The sequence below is a fragment of the Chiloscyllium plagiosum genome, unplaced genomic scaffold (genome assembly GCF_037043375.1).
Source record: "Chiloscyllium plagiosum isolate Xiang-an unplaced genomic scaffold, Cpla_swu_hap1 HiC_scaffold_19, whole genome shotgun sequence".
NCBI classification, from domain to species: Eukaryota; Metazoa; Chordata; class Chondrichthyes; order Orectolobiformes; family Hemiscylliidae; genus Chiloscyllium; species Chiloscyllium plagiosum.
Genome location: NW_028270157.1, coordinates 56,945,731 through 56,968,581, shown reverse-complemented (window position 1 = coordinate 56,968,581; position 22,851 = coordinate 56,945,731). Strand labels below are relative to the sequence as shown.

At 42.2% G+C, this 22,851-nt stretch overlaps 1 protein-coding gene across 3 annotated transcripts; it reads left to right on the top strand.

Annotated features, from left to right (window-relative positions):
* The first annotated feature begins 443 nt into the window (after window positions 1-443).
* LOC122559370 (hyaluronidase-like) lies at window positions 444-19,548 on the top strand. 3 transcript variants are annotated; one of them, XM_087996911.1, is made up of 6 exons: window positions 457-505; window positions 605-901; window positions 7,718-8,697; window positions 8,921-9,010; window positions 17,372-17,651; window positions 18,406-19,548. In XM_087996911.1, coding segments are annotated over exons 3-6 (1,329 nt in total). In that variant the 5' UTR covers window positions 457-505; window positions 605-901; window positions 7,718-7,740; the 3' UTR covers window positions 18,408-19,548. The 3 variants fall into 3 exon arrangements, with proteins under 3 accessions (XP_043564753.2, XP_087853037.1, XP_043564752.2); XM_043708817.2 differs by lacking the exon at window positions 18,406-19,548 and having other exon boundaries at window positions 17,372-18,139; XM_043708818.2 differs by lacking the exons at window positions 605-901; window positions 18,406-19,548 and having other exon boundaries at window positions 444-505; window positions 17,372-18,139.
* Window positions 19,549-22,851: the final 3,303 nt, after the last annotated feature.

Below are 22,851 nucleotides of genomic sequence, written 5' to 3'. Positions count from 1 at the left end.
CGCTTCCCAGTAAACCTGCTTCAAATAACCAAGAACTTCAATCTCGGGGTAAGTTAGAATAGAGACAATTTGGGAAAAAAACAAGCTAGCAGACTGATCTTATGAATATTGTTTTGCAAGCTGATACTGAAAAATATGCTGCTTTTTTTTGTAACTAGTTGACTTCAAGAAGCATGCTTATGTCTGAACTAGATTTTAATATCCATCTGCATATGTTATCACAATCTTGAGAAGAAACTAAGCAAAGAACTATGACCTGTGAGAATTCATTTGCTCTATCTCTGCTGAAGGAGAACAAACTCTTCCAGTGAAAGATAATACAGTCGGGCTTTGTTAATCACCTGTTCTTTAAGGATTCCATCCACCCCTCCCCCTCTCCCCTTCCCCCATAGCTATTGTGTACCTCTGTTGAAGGTGTATCATGATGTGTTAAACTCTACTGGCTATCTCTTTCCCGGATAAATGATCAACTAAGCAAGAGGACAAGGGACCTCATTGTGATAAGGTCAGTCATTTAAAAACTAAAGTAAAAGGCTTTGTGCAAAGTGCCAATTTTGACTGTGTTCATGCCGGTGACATGTTCAAGTCTCTGTTGATTTTAAAGGACACTCCTCGCGCCTCTAAGGCCAGGGAGAGACTGAACCATCAACGGCCCTCACCACCCCCCACATGTTGCTGCATCAAACAAGATGTTCAGGATTGTTCTGCTTCATTGAGGCAGAAAGACAGCGAATTACCCTCGTCACGTAAACCTTTCTACCGCAATTCGATCCATTCTCTGTTTAAAGTCACTCGCCGTTAGAATTCCAAAATACTTTCAACTCTCATTTAAACTCTCATCACTTGCTGAGCCGGAAGTTAGGCAGAAGCTACACCAAGGAAAGAAGCACCCATCTCAAATGTAAGTGATTCAAGGCAGGAAAGTGATATTGAGTGTCTAATCTGTAATTACATCGAAAGATAAACTACAACAATTGTTTTAGGTAAAACACAAATGTTTGTATCTGTTCTGAGCAGCAGTAACTTTTCATCGTTGGTAAAAATAATGTTATACTTTTTTATGAATGAAATCCAACAGTGAAATGTAATGCAATTTGTCTTTTTTTTAAAGAAGGTGAAGATTTTCACGGAGAACAAACTTCTTAATTTATTTTTCTGGAACTAGCTGATTAGCTCAAAAAATACTTCGTGTTTTACGGAAAATACGCCTTAATTCTCCGGACGTATCTGTGTGCGCAAGATTTTGTTTTGTATCTTTGTTCTCGTGCTGCGGCCTGCACTTCTAGTTAATAAAACAATTGCAACATATGGAATCAGACTCATAGAGTCATGGAGATGTACAGCATAGAAACAGACCCTTCGGTCCAACTCGTCCATGGGACCAGATATCCCAAATTAATCTGGACCCATTTGCCAGCACTTGGCCCATATCCCTCTAACCCCTTCAAGTTTCACAACATCTTTCCTCTAACAGGGAGACCAGAATTGAATGCAGTATTCCAACAGCGGCCGAATCAATGTTCTCAAGTTTACAGAGGGCAAAGTGTACATATACCCATCCAGGATGCTGTAATTGTACCAGCATCCACCACTTCCTCTGGCAGCTCATTCCATACACATGTTGAGACCGCATGCTTGCTTTCAATTGCAATAATGCCTTCTGTCTGAATGTAAAATTAAAAATCACCAGGGAGAAGTGTGTAGTTAGAATTTATCAGATTTAATTTAAATCTCTCCGTAAACTATTATTAGCTAATAATTTCCTGATAGCCCAGCTAAAATACTGCAAATTGCACATTAGTATGGTATCACTAATCTACCCACAGCAATAATTTGTCCAATTGAGCATCTCCACAATCTTTAAAGCCACTGATTTATAATCCCAGTATCAAATTGAATTTAAATACCCTGCAGCCACTTCAATATTCTTTTGTGATTGCAATCTAAATCTCTCTGGATTAAACACCACAACTGTTTGTTCAGGTTTCGGATTTCCAACATGTTACCAAGTTTCAGTGATCCCTGTTTTGCTAAACTCCAGGCAAACATGACTTCCTGACATTTTAATCAATACTTTGTTGTGGGAAAGGACTAAAACTATAAATGGTGCATGAGAAATGATCTTGTATAAGCTTAGCATTCCTCACTGTTTGTCCTAAAACATTAGTAGGTTACAGTACAGAAAGAGGCCATTCAGCCCATCGTATCTGTACTGACCTTGACTATTATGACATACTGCTGGCTGGAATCCCACACTTTGCCCTCTGTAAACTTGAGAACATTGGTTAGGCCACTTTTGGAATACTGCGTTCAATTCTGGTCTCCCTGCTAGAGGAAACTTGAAAGGGTTCAAAAAAGGTTTACAAGGATGTTGCCTGGGTTGAAAGATTAGAGCTACAGGGAGAGACTGAATAGGCTGGGGCTGTTTTCCCTGAAGCTTTGGTGGGGGGCCTTAAAAAGGTTCATAAAATCATGAGGGGATTGGAGAGGGTAAAAAGATAAGGTCTTATCCCTGAAGTGTGGGATGCCAGAACTAGAGGGCATAGGTTTAGGGTGAAAGGGGAAAGATTTAAGAGACCTAACTGGTAACTTTTTTACGCAGATGGTGGTGCCTGTGTGGAATGAGCTGCCAGAGGAAGTGGTGGAAACTGCTATGTTTTCCAACATTTAAAAGGCATCTGGATAGGTATATGAATACAAAGGTTTGAGAGGGATATGGGCCAAATACTGACAAATGGGACCAGATTAATTTAGGATATCTGGAAAAGGATAAACCAGATCTAAAAATTGAAGTTGTAAATTGGAAAAAGGTCAATTTTGACCGTATTGAGCAAGAACTTTCAAAAGCTTATTGGGGGCAGATGTTTGCAGGTAAAGGGACGGCTGGAAAATGGGAAGCCTTCAGAAATAAGATAACAAGAATCCAGAGAAAGTATATTCCTGTCAGGGTGAAAGGGAAAGCTGGTAGGTATAGGGAATGCCGGATGACTAAAGAAATTGTGGGTTTGGTTAAGAAAAAGAAGGAAGCATATGTCAAGTATAGACTGGATAGATCGAGTGAATCCTTAGAAGAATAGAAAGGCAGTAGGAGTTTGCTTAAGAGGGAAATCAGGATGGATAAAAGGGGACATGAGATAGCTTTGGCAAATAGAGTTAAGGAGAATCCAAAGGGTTTTTACAAATACATTTAAGGACAAAAGGGTAAGTAGGGTGAGAATAGGGCCTCTCAAAGAGCAGCAAGGTAGCCTTTGTGTATAGCCAGAGGCAATGGGGAAGATATTAAATGAGTATTTTGCATCAGTATTTACTGTGGAAAAGGACATGGAAGATGTGGAATGCAGGAAAATGAATGGTGACATGTTGAAAAATGTCCATATTACAGAGGAGGAAGTGCTGGATATCTTGAAATGCATAAAGTGGACAAATACCCAGAACCTGATCAGGTGTACCCTAGGACTCCATGGGAAGTTAGGGAAGTGATTGCTGGGCTTCTTGCTGAGATATTTGTATCATCGATAGTCACAGGTGAGGTGCTGGAAGACTGGAGGTTGGCTAACATGGTGCCATTGTTTAAGAAGGGTAGTAAGGACAAGCCAGGGAACTATAGACCAGTGAGCCTGACTTTGGTCGTGGGCAAGTTGTTGGAGGGAATCCTGAGGGACGGGATGTACAGGTATTTGGAAAGGCAAGGACTGATTAGGGATAGTCAACATGGCTTTGTGCATGGGAAATCATGTCTCACAAACTTGATTGAGTTTCTTGAAGAAGTAACAAAGAGGATTGATGAGGGCAGAGCAGTAGATGTGATCTATATGGACTTCAGTAAGCCGTTCGACAAGGTTCCCATGGGAGACTAGTTAGCAAGGTTAGATCTCATGGAATACAGGGAGAACTAACCCTTTAGACACAGAACTGGCTCAAAGGTAGAAGACAGAGGGTGATGGTGGAGGGTTATCTTCCAGACAGGAGGTGTGTGACCAGTGGAGTGCCACAAGGATCAGTGCTGGGTTCACTACTTTTCATCATTTATATAAATGATTTGGATGTGAGCATAAGAGGAAGAGTTAGCAATTTTGCAGATGACACCAAAATTGGAGGTGTAGTGGACAGCGAAGGAGCTTACCTCAGATTACAACGGGATCTTGATCAGATGGGCCAATGGGCTGTGAAGGGGCAAATGAAGTTTAATTTAGATAAATGAGAGGTGCTGCATTTTGGGAAAGTAAATCTTAGCAGGACTTATACACTTAATGGTAAGGTTCTAGGGAGTGTTGCTGAACAAAGAGACCTTGGAGTGCAGGTTCATACCTCCTTGAAAGTGGAGTCGCAGGTAGGGTAGTGAAGAAGGGGTTTGGTATGTTTTCCTTTATTGATCAGAGTATTGAGTACAGGAGTTGAGAGGTCATGTTGCAGCTGTGCAGGACATTGGTTAGGCCACTGTTGAAACATTGCATGCAATTCTGGTCTCTTTCCTATCAGAAGGATGTTGTGAAACCTGAAAGGATTTAGAAAAGATTTACAAGGATGTTGCCAGGGTTGAAGGATTTGAGCTACAGGGAGTGGCTGAACAGGCTGGAGCTGTTTTCCATGGAGCATCAGAGGCTGAGGGGTGACCTTATAGAGGTTTACAAAATTGAGGGACATGGATAGGATAAAGAGACAAAGTCTTTTCCCTGGGGTATAGGTATACAACGTATTCAAGAAGAACGAATATTCAAAAAATACAGTCCGCAGATTCCTCAAGAACAAACCACGACAAGCAGACCAAACACAGCTAGAAACCCTAACCATACATCAAAGAAGTTTCAGAAATGACAGTCAGACTACTAAGACCCCTCAGAATCCTTGTAGCACACAAACCCACCAACACTCTCAAACAAAAACTAACAAACTTAAAAGACCCAGTACAACCCATGGACAAAACCAACGTCATCTACAAAATTCCATGCAAGGACTGCCACAAACACTACATAGGACAAACAGGAAGAAAGTTAGCCATCAGGATATACGAACACCAGCTAGCCACAAAAAGACACGACTCTCTCTCCCTCGTAGCCCTACACACGGATGAAAAAAAAACACCATTTCGACTGGGACAACACATCTATCCTGGGACAGGCTAAACAAAGACATGCCAGAGAATTCCTAGAGGCCTGGCACTCCAACCACAATGCCATAACAAACACATAGATCGAGATGCCATATATCAACCCCTCAGAAAACCAACAGGAAATGACATCACCACAAACCCCAGGAACCCCATCCAGGACAAACATATAAATAGAAAGCAGGAGACAACAGCTTCGCTTCACTTGGAGGTCGCACTGATGATGTTACCTAGCCAGGTAATGCAACGTCTGGATATCAAACCTACAGCTCAGTGAGCAAACCTACACCCTAAACCTCAACCTGAGCTACAAACCTTGCATAGATGACATAGGTTTGGGGTGAGAGGGGAAAGATATAAGAGACCTAAGGGACAACATTTTCATGCAGAGAGTGATGCGTGTATGGAATGTACTGCCAGAGGAAGTGGTGGAGGCTAGTACAATTGCAACATTTAAAAGATATTTGGATGGGTGTATAAATAGGAAGGTTTTGGAGGGATATGGGCCAGGTGCTGGCAGATGGGACTAGATTGGACACACCAGATGGCCTCCTTCTTTAGAGACCGCAATTTCCCTTCCCACGTGGTTAAAGATGCCCTCCAACGCATCTCGTCCACATCCCGCACCTCCGCCCTCAGACCCCACCCCTCCAACCGTAACAAGGACAGAACGCCCCTGGTGCTCACCTTCCACCCTACAAACCTCCGCATAAACCAAATCATCCGCCGACATTTCCGCCACCTCCAAAAAGACCCCACCACCAGGGATACAATTCCGTCCCCACCCCTTTCCGCCTTCCGCAAAGACCGTTCCCTCCGTGACTACCTGGTCAGGTCCACGCCCCCCTATGACCCACCCTCCCATCCTGGCACTTTCCCCTGCCACTGCAGGAACTGTAAAACCTGTGCCCACACCTCGTCCCTCACCTCTATCCAAGGCCCTAAAGGAGCCTTCCACATCCATCAAAGTTTTACCTGCACATCCACTAATATCATTTATTGTATCCTTTGTTCCCGATGCGGTCTCCTCTACATTGGGGAGACTGGGCGCCTCCTAGCAGAGCGCTTTAGGGAACATCACCGAGACACCCGCACCAATCAACCAAACCGCCCCGTGGCCCAACATTTCAACTCCCCCTCCCACTCTGCCGAGGACATGGAGGTCCTGGGCCTCCTTCACCGCCGCTCCCTCACCACCAGATGCCTGGAGGAAGAACGCCTCATCTTCCGCCTCAGAACACTTCAACCCCAGGGCATCAATGTGGACTTCAACAGCTTCCTCATTTCCCCTTCCCCCACCTCATCCTAGTTTCAAACTTTCAGCTCCACACTGTCCCCTTGACCTGTCCGGACTTGTCCGACCTGCCCAGCTCCTTTTCCACCTATCCACTCCACCCTCTCCTCCCTGACCTATCACCTTCATCTCCTCCCCCACTCACCTATTGTACTCTATGCTACTTTCTCCCCACCCCCACCCTCCTCTAGCTTATCTCTCCACGCTTCAGGCTCTCTGCCTTTATTCCTGATGACGGACTTTTGCCCGAAACGTTGACTTTGCTGCTCGTCGGATGCTGCCTGAATTGCTGTGCTCTTCCAGCACCACTGATCCAGATCCATGGACTGGGATATCTGGTTGGTATGGACAAATTGAACCGAAGGGTCTGTTTCCGTGCTGTGTATCTCTGTGACTCACTATCTGAACTCATATTAAATCATGTTCCCTCTCACCTGTATGTTCTACATTAGCTCCCAGTCAAACAATATCTTGATTTTAATCTTGTCCTTGTTTTTGAATTACTCTTTAGCTTCGTCCCCCAAACCTTCTGAGATACCAGCACTCCTGTAATTCTGACCTCTTGAACATTGCCAATTTTAATTACTCCACTGTTGGTTACCAGATCTTCAGTTAGCTCCACGCTAAGCTCTGAAATTCTCCATCCTCTGTTTATCTCTGTATCTTGTATTCCTCTTTTAAACATTAAAATGCTTAACACTCTCTTAAAACCTGCCTTATTGAGCAAGGTTTTGATAATTTTACCTAATCTCACTTTATGTTGCTTGATTTCATATCTTATTATAATGCATTTTTTAATGGTAAAAATGATAATTTAAAGGTAACTTTTAAAAACATCCTGAGACATCTTTTACCATTAAACATGCTTATTAATTATAAGATGGTCTAGCAAATTGTCTCCATGGCAATTATTCAGCTGCTCTCTGTCCTAGCAATGCACCCAAACATAATATTTGTGTTTTGTATGGTTTCATTCCCTGGATGTTGTCTTTCAATATTGGGCTGACACTGATACTTATGTTCTTGTATAGCAAGTGTGTGGTGTACACATGCCCAGAATTGCCCAAATGCAAATGCATTATAGTGCATTCCTTCACATGGACATTTTATATTAGGAGTTTGGAGTGGCCTACATTCTTGACCTATTTAACTTTCAAACAAAAGTCTTACAAATCTAGAGTTTTGGCCATTTATCTTAATTTGACAAGCTATACCCTAGATAGTATTTTGTACCTTCAGTATTGATTACAAAGAAGAACGGAACAATTTTCTCCCATAGTCACTAAATGTTGAAAGAATTTTCTCTGTTCCCTCAGATTACAAATACTGTGGTGCAATAATGAGACTTAATGGCTACATCAACAACAGAACCAACCCTGTTTCCATGGCAATTATCCAGCTGGCCCTCCTTGTTTCCACCGGCTTCAGTCAAGCACTGCATCAAACTGTGAATCCCTTGATAGAGAACTCCCCGTTCACTGCTCTGTGGAATGCACCCGTCGAACTATGTGAGAGCAAGTTTGATGTTGCGATAGATCTAAGCCTTTTTGAAGTCATCGGTAGCCCTTTAGAAACAGCGACAGGACAGCCCATCACGATATTCTACCACAATAGGCTTGGTTATTATCCATACTATGACGAGGTAACTGGAGAGTCATTCAATGGTGGTATCCCCCAGCTGGCACCCTTTGATCTTCACTATGCAAAGGCAGCTGAAGATTTTCAGTATTACATTCCTTTAAAAGAGCTTCCTGGAATTGCAATAATAAACTGGGAAAACTGGAGGCCTCAGTGGATAAGAAACTGGGACCAGAAAGATATTTACAGGACAAAATCAATCGAGTTGGTTAAGCAACGAAACCAGTTGTTAAACATGAGTGAGATAATTGCGATTGCCAAGAAGCAATTTGAAGAGCAGGCAAAGAACTTAATGTTAAAAACTTTAAAATTAGGCAAGTCATTAAGACCGAATCACTTCTGGGGATATTACTTGTACCCGGAGTGTTACAACTATAACTACAAGGACAATAATAGTAACTACTCAGGGAGTTGTCCTGATATTGAAATAGATAGAAATAATGAGCTTCTCTGGCTGTGGAATGAAAGCACAGCACTGTTTCCATCCATCTACCTGCAGACAATGCTCCGAGCTTCAGTCAATGCTGCTAAGTTTGTACGGCACCGGATTCAGGAAGCAAAGCGAGTTGCATTGCTTTCCAGTCAGGAGTATTCACCACCTTTGTACATCTACACGCGGCCCGTTTTCACCAATGCTGCCAATGAATACCTATCTGAGGTAAATTACATCAGACTAACAAGAAATAAAACTTCCATTATTTGCCAAAGTAATTTAAAAAAGATTGACAATTTCTTGCAGTTTTTGACTGTTACAATCAGAATAAAACATGAAAATTTTGGAATTGTGCAATGCAATGTCAATTGATTCTACTCATATGGAGTTATTTTCTTCAAGTTGACTGTAAAATTTATTGTTTTACTTCAAACTTTCTCCTTTGCAGATTGACCTTGTCCATACCATTGGGGAGAGTGCGGCTCTGGGAACAGCTGGGTTTGTGTTGTGGGGCAGTTTGAGTATGACTAAAACAGAGGTAAATATGTTTGATATTTACCCATTTATGTGATGAATATATTGTCATAGTGTACTTATTTGGATTTGTTGAAGCCTGCTCTCTGTACTTTTATTACCGAGTCACTGCAGTACCTGGGGTGAAACCAAGTAAGACAAAATGTTGTCGCTTCAAGTTTGATCTACAGCAATGAGATAAGTGACATTTGGCAAAGCAGAGGTGGGATGCTTTAATTGATCCTTGTTTGGATGGTGTAAAACAAATTCAGCCAAGATTTATATCAGTCTTCCTCACTGGAAGCATACACATGGTGTTGGTTTGGAAGAGGTGCAGAGATCACTTAGATTAGTTCAATGTGGTTTCTCATACCTCTTTAAAAAGCCTCATGGTTGCTTAGTAGTTAGCACTGCTGCCTTCCAGCGCCAGGTCCTGCATTCAGTTCAACCCTCAGGTGACTATCTGCATGGGCTTCCTCTGGGTGCTCTGGTTTCCTCCCACAGTCGGGAAAAGCAGGGTTAAAAGTGATGGGGTGGGCCTAAGTGGGATGCATTTCAGAGAGTCGTTGTGAACTCAATGGGCTGAGTGGCCTGCTTCCACACGGTAGGGATTCTATGAAATTACCCAAACCCTTTGTTGCTCATGCTTTAGTGATGTTCCCAACAGGCTAGACTGGGACACTGAGGTAATGAATAAAATCAAATTATGTATGATCAAACAAAACATTGCCCTTATTGAAATCTAATAGCTATGCTCAATTGAACTGATGAAAATCTGGTAGAGTGGGTTTTCCTACTCCCTCAGGATTCAAGAGTAATAGTGGGCATGATGACTCAATTAGAGTCATAGAATCCCTACAGTGTAGAAACAGGCTATTTGGCCTAACAAGTCCACACTGAGTCTCCAAAGCATGTCCCACCCAGACTCATTCCCTTACCCTATTACTTTGTGTTAGAAATTCTGGAAAGTGTGAAAATAGATAAATCCCCAGGCCAGATGGGATCTATCCTAGGATTCTCTGGGAAGTCAGGGAGGAGATTGCTGAGCCTTTGGCTTTAATCTTTATGTCATCATTGGCTACAGGAATAGTACTAGAAGACTGGAGGATAGCAAATGTTGTTCCGTTGTTCAAGAAGGGGAGTGGAGACAATCCTGGTAATTATAGACCAGCGAGCCTTACTTCAGTTATAGGTAAAGTGTTGGAAAGGGTTATAAGAGATAGGATTTATAATCATCTTGGTAGGAATAAGGATAGTCAGCATGGTTTTGTGAAGGGTAGATCGTGCCTCACAAATCTTATTGAGTTCTTTGAGAAGGTGTCCAAACAGGTGCATAAGTGTAAAGCGATTGATGTGTATATGGATTTCAGTAAGACGTTTGTTAGGTTCCCCATGGTAAGCTACTGCACAAAATACAGAGGCATGGGATTGAGGGTGATTTAGTGGTTTGGATCAGAAATTGGCTCACTCAAAGAAGACAGAGGGTAGTGGTTGATGGGAAATGTTCATCCTGGAGTTCAGCATCTGTTTTGGGTCCACTGCTGTTTGTCATTTTCATAAACTGCTTGGATGAGGGATAATTGTAAATTTGCAGATGACACTAAGGTCAGTGGAGTTGTGGATAGTGCCGAAGAATATTGTAGGTTACAGAGGGACATAGATAAGCTGCAGAGCTAGGCTGAGAGGTGGCAAATGGAGTTTAATGCAGAAAAGTGTGAGGTGATTCACTTTGGAAGGAATAACAGGAAAAAAGAGTACTGGGCGAATGGTAAGATTCTTGGTAGTGTAGATGAGCAAAGAGATCTCAGTGTCCATGTACATAGATCTCTCAAAGTTGCCACCCAGTTGATAGGGTTGTTAAGAAGGCATATGATATGTTAGCTTTCATTAGTCGAGGGATTGGGTTTCAGAACCATGAGGCCATGCTGCAGCTGTACAAAACTCTGGTGTGGCCACATTTGGAGTATTGCGTGCAGTTCTGGTCGGCACAGGATAGGAAGGATGTGAAAGCATTAGAAAGGGTGCAGAGGAGATTTACTAGGATTTTGCCTGGAATAGAGGGAAGGTCTTATGAGGAAAGGTTCAGGGACTTGAGGCTGTTTTCATTAGAGAGAAGATGATTGAGAGGTGACTTAATAGAGACATACAAGATGATCAGAGGATTAGATAGGGTGGACAGTGAGAGCCTTTTTCCTTGGATGATGATGGCTAGCATGAGGGGCCATAGCTTTAAATTGAGGTGTGATAAATATAGGACAGATATCAGAGGGAGTTTCTTTACTTAGAAAGTAGTAGAGGCATGGATCACATGGCCTACAACAGTTATAGACTCGCCAACTAAATGGTCATTGGATAGGCATATGAACAAGAATGGAACAGTGTAGGTTAGATGGGCTCCAGATTGGTTTCATAGGTTGGCGTAACATCAAGGGCCGAAGGGCCTGTACTGGTCTATGTTTACATTTCTCCTACCTAATGCACCTAACCTACAAATCTCTGCACACTATGGGCAATTTAGCATGGCCAATTCACTGACCTGCACATCTTTGGATTATGGGAGGAAACCGGAGCACCCAGAGGAAACCCATGCAGACATGGAGAGAATGTGCAAACTCCACAGAGATAGTCGCCCGAGGATGGAATTGAACCTGGGTCCCTGGCGCTGTGAGGCAGCATTGCTAGCCACTGAGCCACTGTGCTGACCATAATTGGGTAAAAGTCCAAAAATGTGAGTCTGACTGTAGCAATAAATTTTGTATTTAAGTCCTCCCTCCTTCCAAGAGGAAATTATTTCCTTGTTTTCAGGTGACAAGAAGCCTAATTGTATGCATTTGCTTTTCTTTAATTGCACGACTCTTTGGAAATTAACTTGCCTTCCCAATTAACTTCTGACCAACTTCAGAAACCTGACTGGATAGACCCAAAATGCACCTGTTGGCGTTGGCCTTCGGCTTCCAGTCCAGGACAGTCCGCAGTTTTGGCTGTATTTAATGAAACTTCAATATTCTATGTCTTCACTTTTGCTGTGACCTTGACAACTGCAATAGACAATTTGTGACAGAAAGGGCCATTTAAAACAGAAGGCAAGCAGGGAGCTTGTGATAGAGAGGGACATTTTAGTGCAGGAGGCAAGGCTCTCGCATGCGACCAAAGAAAAGAATTAAGTATCAATTTGAAAAATTGAAAGTCCATCTGGTTGAAGGACACAGTACTGCACCAATTAGGCTGGAAGAACACAGGAAATCAGGAGGTGGAGAAGTCAACATTTCAGATGTAACCCTTCTTCAGGAGTACACGGTGACTCAGTGGTTAACACTGCTGCCTCAGCACCAGGGACCCAGGTTCAATTCCATCTTCGAGCAACTATTGAGTTTGCCTGTTCTCCCTGTGTGTGGGTGGGCTTCTTCTGGGTGCTGTGGTTTTCTCCCACAGTCCAAAATGTGCAGGTTAGGTGGATCGGCCATGCTAAATTGCCCATAGTGTCCTGGGATGTGTAGGATGGGTGGATTAGCCATGGAAAGTGTACAGTTACAGGGATGGGGTTGGGTCTGGGTGGGATGCTTTTTGTTGGGTCAATATCAACATGATGGGCCAAATGGCCTGCTTCCATGCCATAGGGGTTCTATGAATTCTAAGTACGTCTGGTTGAAAGGCATAGTGCTGCATCAATGTGGGATCTGGTGCGTAAAACTGTAAATAAATACAGTACAACCACATGAAGAGCAAGGTGATTTGTGAATGGGAATCTGTAATGGGAGGAGGGTGGACTCCAGTCAGTCTATGAGCCAGGCCATTTCTAGTCCTCGGATTGGTCAGGATCAGTCAAGAGTTTGGTCTAAATCTTGGAGACCAGTTCCCTTTCAGTCACTGCAGCAAATGCAAATTCTAAAGCTCAAAGGTTTGAATTGAAAATCAATTGTAAAATGAACTTTCAATGTCAACAAAGCAGCACTCACAGTGGGAGGTGTAAATTGCTTTTGTTTTAAAGGGGTGAAGTTCATAGTTAGAATGTGAAGCAACCTAAAAAGCTTTTCCTGTAATTGAGAAATTATTCACCCCAATCACCTTGCTTTAGTTCCCACTTCATAAACTGAGACTTGCCAGCTCTGAGTATTTATGGCATTGAGTACAGGAGTTGGCAGACCACGTTGCAGCTGAACAGGACATTGGTTAGGCCACTTTTGGAATATTGTGCGCAATTCTGGTCTCCCTCCAAAAGAAGGATGTTGTGAAACTTGCAATGGGTTCAGAAAAGATTCACAAGGATGTTGCCAGGGTTGGAGGGTTTGGGTTATGGGGATAGGCTGGGGCTGTTTTCCTTGGAGAGTCAGAGGCTGAGGGGTGACCTTATACAGATTTATCAAATCATGAGGGGCATGGGTAGGATAAATAAACAAGGTCTTTTCCCTGGAATGGGGGAGTCCAGAACTAGAGGGCATAGGTTTAGGGTGAGAGGGGAAAGCTATAAAAGGGAACTAAGTGGCAACTTTTTCATGCAGAGGGTGGTGCTTGTATGGAATGAGCTGCCAGAGGAAGTGGTGGAGGCTGGTACAACTGCAACATTTAAAAGGCATCTGGATGGGTATATGATAGGAGGGGTTTAGAGGGATATGGGCCAAGTGCTGGCAAATGAGACTGGATTAATTTAGGATATCTGGTTAGCATGGACGAGTTGGACCGACGAGTCTGTTTCCGTGCTGTACATCTCTATGACTCTATGAGCTGCCTGTGCAGTGGTGGAGTTAGACTAAGTGATCCCACTGTGAGTATGAGGTACCAAAGAGAGAATGGTGCCTCTCACCTTTAAGAGAGTGTAGGAGATCACTCACTTTCTTCCTGTACTTCCTTATGTTCCCTTTTGCCTGGATCATCAACACTGATCTGCATGGTGATTTGATCCCAAGCCGATAGGTCTGTTAGGATAGTGTCCTGGTGCTGCCTGCTAGCAACAGAATGCCCCTCCTGTCAGTGATTCTATCCAAGGGCCACTGTAATGAAGCATCACTGACATTTCTGATTCTTTGGAGGTATTTCTTCTGGACTGCTTCTGGCTGGCAGTGATTGTAATGGTGTTCAGCTGGCCTTCCAATATGGCAAAAGAACCTATAACCCTGGAAGGAGCATGAACTTGCTCCTGGCCTGCTGCATGGGATTCGCCAGGTTGCTTGTGCAACATCACGCTTGCGTAGAAAATGTGGTGAAAAGTGTGTAATCGCGTGAGAAAACTTACCTCATCGTTGGCTGATATATTGCCATCTGAGATGCTTGCTACCATCCTTAACTCCAAAATGGAAAATCTCAGTGATACAAAAGGTCACACTTTTCCAATACACAGAATAGACTTTAATCTGAATTGGCTACTCCAGTATCTGGCTGGAAAATCTTTGCTTCCTCAAGATAAATCACCTCCAGTTTTGCTGCAAGCCAACCTGCAAACAGAGAGATCTGCCCCACGAATGCTCATCATGACCTAGATCCTGGGCAGTGCTACTGTCTGCAGGTTCAACTGCAGAAAATAATGGCTCCAGAATCCCTTGTACATCTGGTTTTTTGAATTAAACACCCCAACAACCACTTTGGAAGTTGCTGTTAAAGTCTTATTTGTTAATAATGTGGCTCAATTTGATACTCAATTTGATTGGATCTGTCCATGGATGCACATGCTTTAAGCAGTGGTGTGTTTTAAAATCTTACCTTTGAAATAGACTAAGCTTTTATCATCATTGTCTTTGCTTCAAGATCCAAGGCTCTTCATAACTCTCTGAAAGTGTCTTGTTCCTTTCTTTCCCATACTCTGATCCACAATCCTTCTTTAAAATACGGTAAGTTATTGTAATTAATTGAAATTATTAAAAAAAACCTTTAACTCCTGATTATTGTTTATTTTTTCAAGTTTTGCATTAGTTTTTCTAATCGCCTATCAATTGCTTGCTGGTTGCTTATTATGACACTAGTGTTAACTGTTCACTTGCGTTAACGTGGCAACACAGGGTGGCTCAGTGGTTAGCACTGTTGCCTCAAACTCCCAGGGATCTGAGTTTGATTCTCAACTCAGGAGACTGTGCAAACTCCCCACAGCCAATCTTCCCATGTCTGTGTGGGTTTCCTCCCAGAGGTGGGCAGGTTAGGTGGATTGGATATGGGAAATGCAGGGTTAGAGTGTGGGCGTGGGATGGTCTTTTGAGGGTTGGTGTGGCTTTGATGAGCTGAATGGCCAGCTTCTACATTGTCGGGATTCTATGATTCAACGCAATCTGGCTTCTTTACTTTGTCAGATGTTCAGTATAGTTATACTAAAATAGCCAATTTAACTAAACTGAACATCTAAAAAGCAGGTTTCCTTATGATGGATGATGACCGTGAAAGCTCAATAATTAAGGAAATACGAAATGAGCAAGTCACCAGTGAGCTGCCAGATTCAGTGTAACTCAAATCTATGATCGGGATTCACTTAAATTAAAATAGTTTAAAGGCAGAAGTTCATACATCTTTTATTTTGTAAGTTTTCATCAGAGTGGATTACATGTTACAGAACTTTGCCCAATTGAACCCAATTGATCTTGCAATCCATTCCATCATCTATGTCAAGGCAGTAACATTGTGATTTACCCTGCAGCCTATGTACAGAACAACACAAGGTGCTGGCTTTTTCTCTTTGTTAAATTACGTTATATAAGCTCAGCATTGGTACTTATTGATCTAGACGTGGATGTCATTAATGTTTTATTCTACCAGCATATTATATCTTGGATTTTTGTCAGAAAATAAATCTGAGTTGAGCCATTTCCTTTTACCTCTGGAAATATTGCCTCTTGAGTTTCAAGGTTCTGGGTTCAAGACCCACCTCAGAACTTGAATGCCAAAATCCAAGCAGACCCACTGTGAAGTGCTGCGCTATTAGAGGTGCCTTCCCTCACATTAGAGTGACGTCTGTCTGCTTGGGTGAATGTGCCACAAGGGGACAACCGGAATGTATTTAGTGGTATCATCATGCTGGAGGTGGCCAAAATGGTGGCATAGATGATCCTTTGAATGTGAAGACTGTTCGGGTGGAAAGTGAGGATAAGGAGAACCTTTTGTGACCATGAAAGCGAGGGAAAGGGTGAGCACAGAAGTGTGGAAAATTTTGTCGAACCTGGCTGAGGATCCTATCACCATAGTGTGGGGGAATCTTTGGTTGGGGCTAAAGGAAGACATGGCAGAAACATCATTACAAAAGGTGGCACAGATGCAGTGGAGATGGAGAAAGTAGGAAAATTAATGAAGTCCTTACAGGAAGCATGGTGTGAGGAAATGTAGTCAAGGTAGATGTGGGTGTCAGTGAGTGTACTATGGATATTAGAGGGCAACTTATTCATGGAAAAAGGAATAGAGAAGTCAAGAAAGAAAGAGTCAGAGATGGACCAGGTGAAGGTGAGAGAGGCGTGGAAATTCAAAGCAAAGTGTTTAATTATATGTTTGTTTTGGAATGTAGTTAATTCTCATGGTGAAGGAAGGTTCTTCCAGCTGTGAGGCTGTCTGCCATTTACACTAAAAAGATGCAGTTTATACACAATGAGAAATTCTGTGTGTGTTAAGAATGTACAATTACAAGAAGCAACTTCAGTGTTCATGAAAATTTTAGGTAAAGCTGAGGTCTGCATAAAATAATAATGACACTACTCGTAAACGCAAAATACAGCCTTTCAGAGAAATGTGATCGTGATATTGTGCAATATCTAATTTTAAAATGTACTTGAAACAAAAAAATCAACATTAAAATATATGTTTTGCACAATTGTTTGGATCATTATCTCCTAGCTGAATGAATCACAAAAAAATAAATTCCAATTCTAATTAATATATTCACAGAAAACCCATCAGAATATTTTTGTTCAGCTAGAATACTTTTGGGTAGGAGTTAGTCTACTGCTAGAAGTTGAAGATTAAAAAGAAGCTTTGCATAAATTACTTGAAACATATACAGAGACATAATGAGAATTTCAATAAAACCATTCATCAGATAACTTATGTTTATATCATAGGCACTGTAATATGGTTTGTGTCAAGAATGTTTTTACTTGCCCTTCATTATAGAAGCAAACCATGTTTAAAATCAAAGAAAACCTTGATTTGGAGGCAGAAATCTGCAATTTATTGATCTTAAACATCTGGGGAATTAATAAACAGCTATAAGTTAACCTTGATTCTCACATCTTTGGAAAGGTACTTTAAGGGAATAATATAGGTCAATAGATGAACCTCATAACTGGTCAGATGGCAGACTAGATGTGCAGAGTAGCAAAAGGGTATACCTGTATTTTACTAACTATTTATTGTGTATCTGTAGTATATAAATGTTAGACTTGGGAGAAGCATTTTGTAACTCTGTGGTTGTATTTTACAGAATGTGTGTTTGGAGGTTGCCAACTATGTAAAGGAAGTCTTGAATCCTTATATTCTTAACGTGACATCTGCGGCGAAGCTCTGCAGTAAAATACTGTGTCAGAAGAAAGGGCGATGTGTGCGAAAGAACTGGGACTCCCCCGATTATCTGCACTTGAACCCTGCAAGCTTCAGAATCAGTCAAAGTGACAATGGATACACAGTCATGGGACGAGCTTCCTTTGAAGATATTCTCTTCTTGGCAGAAGCGTTTACTTGCCAGTGTTACGCAGGGCAGAAATGTGAGCCTGCCAATGATATTGTGAACCATATCACTGAATTGGATACCTGTGTTAATCCTTATAATTGTATCAACTTCAATCCTTATACAAAACCATCCACCAAATCAAACATTATTGATCCAACTTCAATCCAAGCAACCTCTGCGACCTTTTCCAAAAATTCTGCTTCTTCTATGTGTGTTCCTGTATATTCCTCTTCAGCTACTATAATTTTTAGTGTACTTTACAAAATTCATCAAATGTGATTTTGTTTTTAGATGTGTGCTCAATTCTGTTCAACTTTAATTACTAAGCACCTCGAACTTGGATTCTCACATGGAATGCTCGACTGTGACCTGTTAGAATAGTTCATTTAATGTATAAATGTTAATGTTCCTGTTCTTGGATATTACAGGATATCCTGTCCTTCAAATGATTGGTCAACTTGATAACTCAGCCTTTTGAGTGTATCACTCTGAAGTAAAGTGTTGCATGTTTGTTTGCTTGTGGACCATGTCAGTCAAGATCATTGTTTTAGCTGGGTGAGTTCTGTCAGTGCACAAGGAGCACACTGAATAGATCCCTACCAAAGGGGTTATGATTCAAAAATGTGACCAATCTCTGTGGACAACGGTTTATGAACATATCTGTGATGTATCACAGAGACTAAAGTTGGCTTTTTGAGGGCACATTTATAATATGACGCAACACATTGTCTAACTGGAAATCAACTTCTGAGGACCTGTGTAATCCTAAATTCTTCTTGTACCCTCAGAGAGAGAGAGAGAGCTGCCATTCAGAGGTTGGGAGTTGCTTCATCACAAGGTAGGAAGGAAATATCCGCTTGAGTTTTACAAAGAGGGAGAAAATGTCTGGGAAAGAAAACCCCTTTACTTCTCTCTACTGACTGTAAGCCCTTCCTTCCCCAAATTGTGTTTGTTACTGTGAAATCTGTTTCTAGTTGAACAGTACATTATGCTGCAAGTATCAGCTGGTCGAAGCATGATGTACTTGTGGGTTCAAGTCCTACTCCAGAATTTGAACACATAATCTAAGATGACTTCATTGAAAAATCACTGCCCAATTTAGCTGTTAAAGGTTCTGTCTGAAGGACAAATGTTTCTACCTAAAATAACTATTCATTCAGAGTCAAAGAGATGTACAGCATGGAAACAGGCCCCTAGGTCTAATTCATCCAGATATCCAAACATAATCTAGTCCCATTGCCAGCATTTGGCCCATATCTCTCTGAACCCTTCCTATTCCTGTAACCATCCAGGATGGTTTATGCTTTTAAATGCTATAAATGGACCAGCCGCCACCACTTCCTCTGGCAGCTCATCCATACACGTACCACCTTCTGCGTGAAAAAATTGCACCTTAGGTCTCTCTTATATATTTCCCCTCTCACCCTAAACCTATGCTCTCTAATTCTGGACTCCCCACTCCAGAAAAAAGACTTTGGCTATTTATCCTATCCATGAACCTCATGATTTTATAAATCTGTATGAGGTCACCATCAGTCTCTGACGCTCCAGGGAAAACAGCCCTCAGCCTCATCCTATAGCTCAAACTCTCCAAACCTGGCAACATCCTTGTAAATCTTTTATGAACCCTTTCAAGTTTCACAACATCGTTCTGATAGGGAGGAGACCAGAAATGCACACAATATTCCAAAAGTGGCCTAATCGATGGCATGTACAGCCTCAATATGACCTCCCATTTCCTAGAATCAATGCTCTGAATCAATAAAGGAAAGCATACCAAACGCTGTCTTCATTCTCCTATCTACCTGTGACTCTACTTTCAAGGAGCTATGAACCTGTAGTCCAAGGTCTCTTTGTTCAGCAACATTCCCTAGGACCTTACCATTAAGTGTATAAGTCCTGCTAAGATTTGCTTTTCCAAAATGCAGCACCTTGCATTTATCTAAATTAAACTCCATCTGCCACTTCTCAGCCCTTTGGCCCATCTGATCTGGATCCCGTTGTACTCTCAGGCAACTTTCTTCGCTGTCCGCTACACTTCCAATCTTGGTGTCATCTGCAAACATAATAAACATACCTCCTATGTTCACATGCAAATAATTTATATAAATGATGAAATGTAGTGGACTCAACACTGATCCTTGTATCACACAACTGGTCACAGGCCTCCAGTCTGAAAAACAACCCTCCACCACCTCTTCTACCTTTGAGCCAGTTCCGTATCCAAATGGCTAGTTGTCCCTGTATTCCATGAGATCTAACCTTGATAAACGAACTCCCAAGAGGAACCTTGTTGAATGTCTTACTGAAGTCCATATAGATCACATCTACCGCTCTTCCCTCATCAATCCTCTTTGTTACTTCTTCAAAAAACTCAATCAAGTTTGTGAGACATGATTTCGATATACAATGCCATGACTACTGTCCCTAATCAGTCCTTGCCTTTTCAAATACATGTAAATCCTGTTCCTTAGGATTACCTCCAACAACTTGCCCACCACTGATGTCATTCTCACCGGTCCATAGACCCCTGGCTAAACCTTACCACCTTTCTTAAACAGTGGCACCTCATTAGCCAACCTCCAGTCTTCCAGCACCTCACCTGTGACTATCGATGATACAAATATCTCAGCAAGGGGCCCAGCATTCACTTCCCTTGTTTCCCACAGAGGTCTAGGGTATACTTGATCAGGTCCTGGGGATTTATCCACTTTTATACATTTCAAGATATCCAGCACCACCTCCTCTGTAATACAGACATTTTTCAAGATGTCTCCATCTATTCCCCACATTCTATTATCTTCCATGTCCTTCTCCATAGTAAACATTGTTGCAAACCACTTGTTTAGTATCTTCCCCATCTCCTATAGCTCCACACATCGGCTGCCTTGCTGATCTTTGAGGGGCCCTATTCTCTCACTAGCTACCTTTTTTTGTCCTTCATGTATTTATAAAAACCCTTTGGATTCTCCTTAACCTAATTTGCCAAAGCTATCTCATGTCCCCTTTTTTGCTCTCCCAATTTCCCTCTTAACTATACTCTTACTGATTTTATACTCGATGACATGTGCTTCCTTCCTTCTTTTTCTTAACCAAACCCTCAATTTCTTTAGTCATCCAGCATTCCCTACACCTACCAGCCTTTCCTTTTCAACCTTACAGGAATATACTTTCTCTGGATTCTCGTTATCTCATTTCTGAAGGTTTCCCATTTTCCAGCCGTCTCTTTACCTGTGAACATCTGCCCCCAGTCAGCTTTTGTAAGGTCTTGCCTATTACCGTCAAAATTGGCCTTTTCCCAATTTAGAACTTCAGCTTTTAGATCCAGTCTATCCACTAAAAATCACAAAACACCAGGAGAGTGTGCATGTGGGTGTGAGTGTAAAGGGGTATAAGTCTGTGAGAGTACGTGTGTGCGTGAGAGTGTGGGAGTGCGTGTGTGAGCATATGAGAGACAGCTTGTGTATGGGAGAGGGTCTGCGTGAGTCTATGGATCTGTAGGAGAGTGTGTGTGTCTGTTACCCTTTGTTGTCCAGTACTTCCCAGGAGCTGAAAAACTACACCGTGTTCTTCCCTGCAACACATTATCAATGAGGATGAGCACCTCACCAAGACCTTCCCCACGCCTCGATTTCTCACCTTTAAACAACCACCAAACCTTTAACAGATTATTGTTCGTAGCAAACTGCCTGCCTTTCAGGATAATACGATAGAACCTTGTCACGGTAGACGCTTCGAGATGTGTCAGATTGCCGACACGGATACCACCATTAGGCGTAGGGACACCTCCCACCATGTATGTGGCAGGTACTCATGCGACTCAGCCAACATTGTCTATCTCATGCACTGCAGGCAAGGATGCCCTGAGGCATGGTACATTGGTGAGACCGAGCAGAGGCTACAGCAATGGATGAATGGACACTGCACAACAATCAACAGACAGGTGTGTTCCCTCCCAGTTGGAGAACGCTTCAGTGGTCCAGGACATTGTTGCCTGTCCTGAAGTCCACCTTGGAGGACTTTGGTGACTGTCCTCCAAGGTGGACTTCAGGACTGGCAACAAAGCAAAATGGCTGAGGCGAGGCTGATAGCCAAGTTCGGTTCCCATGGGGATGGCCTCAATCGGGACCTTGGGTTCATGTCACACTATAGGTGACCCCACTGCACTACACACAGACACAGAGACACACACACACATACACAGACACAGACACACATATAGACACAGACAGACACACGTTCCTACAGACCCATACACTCACGCAGACCCTCTCTCAAAAGCTCACACATTCACATGCATACACGCACTCTCTCACAGACTTATACCCCTTTCCACTCACACACATACACACACTCTCACAAATACTCATAATCCCCCCCATACATGCACACACCCACATACACACCTATACGTTTGTGGGGTAAATTTGTACTTGCAGAATTATGTTATTTTGCTTAAACACTGCATGAATCCAGGTAAGATTCTGTAAATCCATTTTTTAGATTAGAATCCGTCTGAACATTATGGCACAGAGACAGCCTCACACAGACAGTCTCACACCTTCAATACATTATCTGGGCCGACATGACACTAATTGTTAAAGTTCACTTAAGAATATAACTTTAAAAAAGTTCTGCGATTTACATACGAAAGAACTGAAAACAACATGTTCATTCTAAAAGATGAGAGACTTAACAAACAATCCAGGTTTTTTTCAATATGTAATTTCAATTACTTCACATTATAAACTTTTGCTCTAAATTCTGAGTCTTACGATCTTATCCTCCACAACCACCTGATGAAGGAGCAGCGCTCCGAACGTTAGTGGTTCCAAATAAACCTGTTGGACTATAATCTGGTGTTGTGTGATTTTTAACTTTGTACACCCCAGTCCAACACCGGCATCTCCAAATCATTAAAACTAATAGAATTATGGTCGCTGGCCCCAAAATGCACCCCCACTGACACCTCAGTCACCTGCCCTGCCTTACTTCCCAAGAGTAGATCAGGTTTTGCACCTTCTCCAGTAGGTACATCCACATACTGAATCAGAAAATTGTCTTGTACACACTTAACAAATTCCTCTCCATCTAAATCCTTAACACTATGGCAGTCCCAGTCTATGTTTGGAAAGTTAAAATCCCCTACCATAACCACCCTATTATTCTTATTGATAACTGAAATCTCCTTACAAATTTGTTTCTTAATTTCCCGCTGATTATTAGGGGGTCTA